The sequence below is a fragment of the Mycteria americana genome, chromosome 15, assembly GCF_035582795.1.
Source record: "Mycteria americana isolate JAX WOST 10 ecotype Jacksonville Zoo and Gardens chromosome 15, USCA_MyAme_1.0, whole genome shotgun sequence".
NCBI lineage: Eukaryota > Metazoa > Chordata > Aves > Ciconiiformes > Ciconiidae > Mycteria > Mycteria americana.
In genome coordinates this window covers 5455648-5465682 of record NC_134379.1, presented here as the reverse complement: position 1 = coordinate 5465682, position 10035 = coordinate 5455648, and the positions used below count along the sequence as shown (strand labels likewise).

The following is a 10035-nucleotide window of genomic DNA, read 5'->3' as shown; positions in this document are numbered from 1 at the left end:
TTTTAGGGTTTTGTACTAAATTAAAATGGTGTTGTCATCCTAGGGATAACTCTCACTTCATTTCTGTGTTAGCTTCACTGGAAACTAAAAAAGATACTAATTACGAAGTTGTTTATATGATGGGGCTCTTCTGGAAGACATTCCCCTTTGTGTTCTCTTTTCTTGGTTACTTAGGAGTGTGTGAGTAGTAGAACAATTTTTTTAGCTTTGTCTAGCTTTAGTCAAAAACCACTGAGCTAGAAAAGTGGCCCAATCTTTTTTGTTACAGTACAGATGATAAACAGCTTGTGTTTCTTGTAAGTTGTGCATCTATCTTGTCTGCGTGTGCCCAACAAGTCGGTAATGACAGGTTACCTTGGTAGAGCTCATTTTTCGTCAGATCAGTGTTGGATATCGAAGGCTGTGTTGCTTGGTTTTGAGGGTTTTTCCCTTTAGTTAAAGGTATAATTGAAATTAGATGTTTTAAACCAGAGAAAATAATGAAAGTGGCACTCCCACTGAATGCTAGTTCTGCATGCAGCATGTAAAATTTGAGGAAATGCCGATACAGTCCATTAGTAAGTTACTGGAATTGTTCTGACAGTTGTGGTTAGTGATAATGACTTACAGTAAGGCTTGGCCTTCTCAGTTCATTTAACTTTGTTCCTATGGGTAATATGGAGCAATTATATGGGAGGGTCAATCTATCCAGGAACTTTCACAACCATGAATAGAGAGCCTCTAGAAACCTCATTATGTGGCTGTTGGTGCCATCCTGGCATTGGTTTTATGCTTACTAATAGGCAACCAACTGCTGCACTTCATTTAGACGATAGGAGCTGTTTTCATTTTAAGTTTTTAACTGCATTCTTTGGGTAAACTATATACTGCAGATTATTGAGAAGGCTCTTATTTCCTTATAGATTAGCTTTAAAGGAAGAAGCATTGCTGTTGCTCACCCTCTTGGGACTCTCAAACATCAGGCACTCTCCCCAGTAGTCTCTGTGCCAAAGAGCTTTCTTGGCTAACTCCTCTTTTTGCAGAAACATTTCTTTCACTCTGTTGATAATTCCCAGACAAGTCCGTGGAGTTCAGTGGAGGTGCAGACTGTACCCTTTGGAAATCCAGGAGAAACAACCTGTTGGTGTTCTTGGACCTGTGAAAGTGGATCCCTGGGTTCAGGGATCTGCCTCTATTTGCTTGCATCCATTAAATTGTTCTTCAAACTGAGTTGGAACAACTAATCTTTTTATTGGTTACAGTGCATATGTAGACATGTTTACAGATGTTAGCCAGCTGCAAAGAAAGTACTTATGTTAGCTTAGCTTAAGTCCAAATTGTTGGAATTGATAAGGTGTTGAGATACTTAGTGACGTAGCTAGGAGTCCAATTTTTAGTGACTTTTCTATCGTAGGATTGCAGGTTGGAGGGAGTAGGTTTCACCACCACCAGTTTATTTTCCTGGAAATCCTTTGGCAGATTCGTCCCTATAGTGAAAAGCATGCCTTTTGCATGGTTTTTTTTTTCTCATATACAGGGTACATGTTGAACCATCTGGAAAGATATTCAACACCAAATAATGTTGGTTAACTCCTGCCTAGAGAAATGGATTATGTTCCAGTGCCTTTCATTCTAGATTTAACAAATTGTGTTGATTAAAAGCAATGTGATGTTGTGCTATTGTGCTTTTTTTTCTTCTCCAGTTTTGCAACTATTCATCATTCTTATTGGAAGTGATTACTGAGTGTCAGACTCCCCAGAACAATGATCTGCAGAAATAAGCTTACTTAGGTGTTTAGAGTTTGTAGGTGTGATGTTGTTAACGTATTGTTCCTTTGGAGCAAATCTATACATTGACTTAATGCTCGTGTTTGTGCTGGTTTTTATGTTTGATTGTTGTAGGCACTTATTTCATTTTGTCTACTGCCATAGAAAGCGTGAAAACATTGTATCTCCTTAACATCCAGATTTATGCTTTAATTAACATATAAAGGGAACCCACAAAAGATAGCAGTTTGCGTCGGTATTTGAACCTTTCTCTGCTTTCAGAATGGTTTCTGTGGGCAAACTGTTCATCCCTGAAAATGCCCATTTTACCTCACGTCTCTGTTTTTGGCCAGCTAGCCCTTCTCATGCTGGAAACTAAGATGTATGCTTTGTAGTCAAATCTATTCCTTTTCCTCCCTGTGCTGTTGCCTGCTGAGCGTTCATAGCAGATGCTACTTCTGCTCTTCCGTAAAAACACAGGAGTGAATTTTGTGTTATCTGCACAGTCCTGTATTATAAATTTTCTCTCTTTGGGTGTCTTATACCCTAGGTATGTTTGTCTCACCATGCTCTTGTGTTGGATCTCAGTCAATGAGTAGGCTTCTACACCAATTTTTCTCTTCATTAGCAACTGTGGGAGACTGTCCAAACTAGCTAAGCAGCTCCAGTGCAATTCACTTGTTCTTTGACACTGAATTGAATCAAGCGTGAGATGAGTCTTATAAAATCTAGAATATCTTGTTTGTTATCACAGGAAAAAAAATATGTTCTGCTTTACCTTTTTCTAGTTAATTTTTTAAAGAGCTTAATGATCTCCAGAATTTTTTTAGATGATGAGTTATCTTGATGGCAAGCAGAAAAAATGAGTTGGAGCTGGGGGGGGTTGTGTTTGTGTGCACAATGTTTCTTTCACTTGTGAGTTAGGAATGATTATTGTGATGGAAATAACTGACTGTATAAGTCAGATTTGCTTCATCATAGTCTGTATAGTTGTATTAGAATATCAAGTATGTTTTGCAATATTTGCATTCCTGGAAGTGCCACGTTGCCTGGTGATCCAGGACTGTGAAAATATGAAAGATTTAGTGCAGGCAGTTTGAGAGCACTGAGACTAGAGATTAATCTTGCAGTTAGAGAAAGAACAAAGTAAAATTATTATTTCTGTAATTATTCTTTATGAAAGTAAGAAAATAGTTATCAAGTGATACATTAGTTTATTCTACAGGGGTTTTCCCTAATAATTTTAAATTATTCTTCATGATAATATTGCCCTTAATTTTATCTGAAGGGTTTAAAATGCCTGGTGAAATGAGTTGTGTGCAGATGAGTCTTACTGCTGTGTCTTGTTTCTCTGACAAATGCTTGTATTGGGTATCTAGCTAGTAAGTCAGCAGCAAAATCTATGGATATCGGAGAAGTCCAGTCCTCACCTAAGTAATCATCTATATTACTGAATTTTAACTACTAGCATAGAGATTTGCTTTAAAAAAACAACGAACATAAAATGCTTTCGTTAGTTGTAAAAGCTTGATGTGATGGGCAGGCTTCTTTTCTATCCTGGAGCCATATTTCACGTAATTTTTCCTTTGGATTAATTTACCTGTCTGCATATTTAAATGACAAACTGCACAGTCTTTTCTGAAAACAGCAGTTGCACAGAGGCCTGATTATTTCATATGCATGACTGCTGCTGTTGGATTTGTGCCATTTATTACAGTAGGTGATTGCCTCAGCATCTTTCAGTGTTTCTTTCGTATAGTATTTTTAAATGGCTTTGTCAAAGTGCCATCTGTTTCGACAGGTGAAAATGCATAGTTTATGGAAACAGATGGCAAATCAGATTAATATTGCCCAGATCCATTGTTTGCTTGCTTGGATGTTCATCGGGTAATGTCCACTGGATTTGTTGTGTTTGCTTGGAAGGCAGAAGAACAAAGTGAAGAGATTTATTTTTTTTTAAGAGCCTCTTTTTGTAGTGTTTTGAATGTGTAAGTTAAGCAAAATTACCTCTTTCAGTGTTATTTTTTATTCTGTCAAACAGTTGAAATTAACATTATTCGTAATTGTGAGAACAACTTCTATTTGTGTAAACCAGGTTGTTACCAGTCAGAGATCTGCAAACTTCCCTTGGGTCTCTGGGCCCCGTGCTACTTTGTGTTCCTCATCTTCCTTAAATCTGACTTATTCTCTATAGTTATGAACTGTAAAATGATGGAACAACTGCTTGCTTCTGGATATCGCTGTAAGTGAACGTTACAATCTGTATTTGCAAGAACTTTGAAGGACTTGAAGAGATGCTGTATGAGTGCATGTTATTGCCTTTAGAAAAGCCTCTAGCATCTGCTTAAACTGAACGCTTGCAGGAAGTACTAAACTTAACAGAACTCTGAGGGATTCTGATGTGCAGATTTTTATCATAAAGTGTTCCTGCTCACACTGCCTCTATGAAAATTTCTGTAAATGTCATTGCCATTTTGTGCTGGAGTTTGTTCACCTGCTGGAGGCTTGCAAGTAGAGACGGTTTTGGAAATCCTCTCGGGGCCGTCAAAAGGTGATGCTCCTTGGGGTGGGAAGAACATACTGGAAGCTGTGTTTAGTAAATCTGTATGCTTCCCAGCTATTTATTTAAGACTATAAGAGTTAGTTCAGTCTGCCCTTACGTGTACATCAGTCATTCTGAAAAAAATTCATGTGCATCTCATCCTTTTAAATAGTTGGGACGACCTCCCCGTAAGTTGAGAAACACTGATCTTGTGACTTCAGATGTCTGTTAAATGCCTTGTGTTGGCATTTGCATCTAATGACCATGTTTGTTGGTATTGAGAACTCTTTATTACTGGGTTTATACATTTTTATTAACTTCTGCCTGTCATCATTTTACGGGTAGCTACGTTTCCAGGGTTTATTTTTATATGTGTGCATACATACATACGTATATAAAAAATAATGCAGTATAATATAATGGAATCTGAAGATTTTAAATACTTTTTGTGTTTACATCTCTGATTAAGTAATAAAACTGCCTAACTACAGCTTTCTCTAACATAAAAAGCAGTTAGTGTCTGCTGCAAATGGGCAAGCCTAATTTTTTGTGCTCTGAAAACCTTGGAGAACATCCTAGTTCACTTAAGGTCTCCGAATATGTTCAACTTCCCTGTCGTCTTCAGTTCATCAACATCAAAATACTATAATTTCATCAGTTAAATGGACAAAGAGCTGGTAATGCTAGTGCTGATTTTTCCAGAGTAGGGGTTTTTTTAATAGGACTGTTCTAGCAATGTTTTGTTCCACAGAATTTTTATAAGTCTGACTTACTTCCAGCTAGGCACCTGATATCTTTTTGTTGTTAATAACTTAAAAACAAAAAAAATTTTAAAAAATGGTGCATTCTTGTGCACCATTCTTGCTTTTCAGACTGTTTTCTGATGTTTTTGCAGTTTATTCTTATTATGCACTGCCCACATAATACACTTGTCTGTTAGAGACTACCTATGTGTGACAGGCATATTCGCAGTTGGATTTTGTATCTTTGAAGATCAGTGATTACAGAAATCTTTAATGCATCGCTTTTCTCTTCTGCTTGCCTTGGGGACATTATCAGATGCTGTGAGACTTGAGACTGCTTACACCACTTTGTGTACATAACTACGGTGTTTTACTTCTCTGTGCAAACACTGTGGTTTGCAGACAATAAATACCACACAGTGAATGCTAATGCTTTTATTTGATTAAACCGATGTACTTGCAATTGATGCGAATCTTTGGAGTGTGGCTTTGTTTTGGGAGCAGAAAGAAGTGTTCCAGTTCCAGTGTTTTCAGTGTTTGCTGCCCTAGTTGAGTCCCTCTCAACTTAAAATCAGGCAAAATATTTTTAGTGCTCTGTGTGCCGTCTCCATATTTCAAGCCGTGGACTAGACTGAAATAGCAACCTTGATGTTTTCACTCCTCTTCACAGACAAATAAGGACATTCTGTTAGCATCTCCCCCCGCCCCGAGCAGTTTACACACGCGCGCGCACGCTGCACAACGTGCTCCTTCGCCATGCCTCCAGCTGGAGGTGTGGGGGGATCTCCAGAATTTCTGTGGGTAGAAGAAAAGTTCCAAATCGGGCAGCTCCGGCTGAGTCAGAGGCAGAACTGTGCTGCGCCAGAGGCTGTTGATACCTTCCCTTCCTGAGGTGGCAAAATACTTGGAACAAGGAGGATGGAAGATGAAGACGGTCATGCCCTTTCAGTGTCTTCTAATCCTTTGAGTTTGCCAGCAATAAATTCTGCTTTAATACTGGAAGCAATATCCAGTACAACATAAAACTTCTTTCTGTCAGATTGATTTCCTTCTTAAACTGCAAACTCACATTTTTTTCAGTTATTCTACAAGAGTTTGCATAGATCTGGGGGGTAAACGGAGCAATTGTAGGATGCATCACTATTTCTGCAATGTGGGAAGCGGGGATGCGGTCACCTATTCTATGTCAGTGTTACATTTGAGATATTGATTGCTGTAACAAGATACGTTTTTCTGGGATTTCATAATTGGCTGTAAAACAGTGATTTAAAAACCTGTCTGTAACGAGTACAGAAAAAGAGAAATTCCTCAAGTCTTCTGAGGATCTTGTTCGTCATCTTAATCTCGCACATCCGCTTTTAAATGAAATGTTCTCTCTGTGGCGCTGTATTTTAGGCGGTCCTTTTCCCAGCGTTGCTACATAGAAACTCGATTAATGTGTGGCAGCGAGGGGGAAGGGGCATGTGTTATCAAGGGCTTTCTGTTACAGATGGCATGTATTCTGTTCCCCATAAGCATCACTTAATTCTCATCCAACTGGTATTACTACAGAAGGAGCTTGCCTCGCTAACCACCATAAGACAGTGTTTGGTAAACTAGCTCTGAAGCAGTGTTTTGAGATGTTATTACCTGGAACCAAGCCTCAGCTTTTATTTTTAATTGCTTTTTTTGAGGGGGTGGGCAGGAATGACCAGGTTTAAAGAGAAAAAAAAATCTGTACTTCCCTCTCCAATAGTCCTTTCCAAACTGCCCTGGGCTCCTGGTACACATCAGGCTCAGTTAACATTAATTAGCCATGAATCATGGAGCCCATTCCCCTTTTTCTGTCTTCTCCGTATTTTATGTGTTCTGAGCATCTGCTCTTGCAGACAGTTAGGAAATGCTGCTCTGGAGGACACTACGTGCATCTTCTCCAAAGACTCTCATGTATACCAACTCTATGTAGTAGCAAAAAGTGACAACATCCTGAAATAAGACCTTCTAAGGGCAAATTTGTTGAGGATTATATTATGGAGATCTTTGATTTAATAATCTAAAATAGGACTTAGTTCTTGTTCCTTTTTTAACTTTGTTTTTTTTTCTTTTGGCTTTCAGCTCAGATCGACTGATAGAAGAAACAATAAGGTAGGAATGAACTTACTAATTTTCATTATTTTCTGTACAGTCAGTGTTTACATTGAATTGTGTCCAAAGATATCAGTCATTTTGTTTATACAATAACTGCATTGTTTACAACTCATAGGCAGTATTACAATGAAATGGTGGTGTGTTTTGGTGTTGGGGTTTTTTTTCCCTATTCAATATTGACATAATGGTGTTACTTAAATATTTTATTCATCCTAGTTTAGAAAATTCAGGTTTCTGTTCAAAGGTGAATAGCCCCTACAGAAACAAAGGGAATGATAGAGTAGAGTGAATCTCAGGTTGAGCTGTTGAGGACTATTCCAGTAGTCAAGCTGTTTCTTCTCATAGTGACACTCCTTCTACAACATTATTTTCTGTAATCCTTCAATGTATTCAGCACCCTAGTATGCAGCTGATATAGGTAAGGGCTTTTACCACAAGGGCTTGAGAGGTTATTGCTGTTGTATAATTATTTATCTTCTGGTTTTTTACTTGGTTCGAATACTTGAGTGACACCTTCTGTAACTGATCTAGAAATTTTAGAAATGGAGCATCATAAATTACTTTTATCATCTGTGCCCTTCCCAATCTTCCATTGAACTCTGGGATTTTGCAAACCAATAATTCAGAGTGCCTGACTTAATGGGTTTAAATTTTAAATTATTGCTTAAAAAAAAAAAAGAAGGCAAGCAAGATATACTTTCAGATAATGCATGTACTGGCATAAGTGATCAAGAAGAGTAATTAGAGGTGCAGCAAGGCTCTATGTCCATTAAGGGCTGGCTAACTTAAGCACATACGGTGGGCTCAGTATAATTAACGTGGTGGAAGAATGTGTTAAACCACATGAACGTGCAGTGATGAACCAGAAGTGGTCAGTACAATAATGTCTGAAAATGTGGAAATAATCTCACCACAGCCTCATAAAGATATTTGCCCAACTTAGCACAGTTACTGTGAATGTTTGTTTTACTTTGGGTTCTAGTCCTCTCCTGATTAAAAATCCTCTCCTTTATTGCTTGTAGCTCTACTGTTCTGTCTCGTAAAAATGCTCAACATTTGTTGAATCTCTTTTTTGCTGCCGCTCCCGTAACTAGAGCATTAAACAGCATATGGTGATTTATTAAGCTTAATATCCTGCAAAATGACTCCTATTTTATCATTTGAGCTCTTCGCCTAGCATCTTGATTATGTGTCGTCAGAAAAGCTGAGTGTCTATGTGATAAGTGAACCTCCATGTCGATTTACCTGTGCAAGGGAACGTAGCCATGGCAAGCTGGAGCTTGGAACAGGGCAGCTGCTTGAGTGTTCACCCAGGTTCCTCCATCAGTTTTGAGCCTACTCAGAAGCTCTGTGCTGTCATCAGTAGGTGTCCTGGCTGGTTTAAAACTGCTTTGAGTTTCATTTGCATGAGCTGCAGTCCTGCGGTTGACTACAAATCGGCTGTCTCCACAGTGACAGCTTCTCACGAATAATCCCTACCACACGGCTTGGTTCAGAGCTCCTTGGTGCTGTTTACTGAAAGTGTTCCTTCTCTTAATAAATGAACTTTGATTTTCTTAAGAGGCTGGATTTCAGCACTCCTTGTTGCACCATTTATTATCTGTAGTAAATTAAATTCTTGTTGTAGTTGTTGCCAAAAATGTTCTATATTTCTTTTTGTAGAAAAAGAGTTTGTTTTGGTAATGACATTGAGCAGGAAACGTAATTTCATTTATATCGTCTTAATTAAATTCCGACATTGTTGAAACCAGGGTGAATTTTTTGTTTTACTCTTTTTTCTTACTATTCCCACTAATTGCAGATGTTCAGGTTTGATATTAATTGGTGGTAAACCCTGCTGCATTTTAAGTGAATTTACCAGATAGAAATTTACCCAACTTCTGATTATCAATTGCTTTATCTATTGCAAACCAAGTAAAAGGGGGAATTGTGCAGGGGAAGCTGTTTGACTGCAGATTCCTTAAGTGAAGCGAGATGTAATTAGCTTATTCTGGCTACTAATACTGCTCTGTCTTCAAGGTTTCCATCTGCTGTAGTTCATTACTCATTATTTGGGTGTAATTCAGGAAGTTAAGGCATCACTTTTTATTTTTTTTTAGGGGTTGTTATTAAGCAGTGATTCTAAACTGGAAAGCGTTTTTCTGTGCGTGCAGAGGCTTTTGTTGACAAGCTGCATACCGGTGACCCCATTGCCAGCGACTCAGTCAGCACTAATTGTGAAACCCTTGCTCTAACTTTCTGTAGAGAAGAGAAGCGAAAGAAGTGCAGAGCCTGACTCTTCCTGTGTGCGGTTCCTCCACGGCAGCAAACATACGTGCAAGAGAATATACAGGCACCTAAGCTGAAACGATTCAGTAACTAAAACGATGAGTAGGGCTGTCATTCCAAATGTTTTGTTAGCACGAAACTTTTAATCAATTTTTAAATTAATTATGTGACATGGGTTCTTACTGCGGCATATTTCTTTCCAGAAACGAGTGGGATGTGATACTTTGTACTGCAGTTCTTTTGGAACAGTGTTCACTTCTCTTGGCCAGATTTAAATATAAGCATAGATTTTGCTTAATATGTTTGGTGTTTTCAGGTTTTCATTTTCAAACATTATCACTTCTCCAAAATAGCAAACGATTTATTTCTTGTTTTCCACAACTTATATTTTTAGGTTGGCTCAGTTTGAATTTTTTTATAGTTTTGCATGTACAGTGTGACAAGTTCTTAGGATATTATTGTAAGACTGTTTCTGAGGCCTGATTCAGGCTGATTTGTCAGTGTTTGTATATTAACAGATTGGACAACTACACTTCCACTCTGAAGCCAGACCGAAGCCATAGATTTCATTTAAAAAAAAATCATCTCCTTATATATTTGGGGTATTTC

At 38.2% G+C, this 10035-nt stretch overlaps 1 protein-coding gene across 2 annotated transcripts in view; it reads left to right on the top strand.

Annotated features, from left to right (window-relative positions):
• The window catches only part of GOSR1 (golgi SNAP receptor complex member 1), a 34456-nt gene that overhangs the window by 12770 nt on the left and 11651 nt on the right, over positions 1-10035 (top strand). For both annotated transcript variants that reach the window (XM_075517736.1, XM_075517735.1), the window contains exon 7: positions 7126-7155. In XM_075517736.1, coding sequence (XP_075373851.1) covers positions 7126-7155 — 30 coding nt within the window. The remainder of the gene's footprint in view (positions 1-7125; positions 7156-10035) is intronic.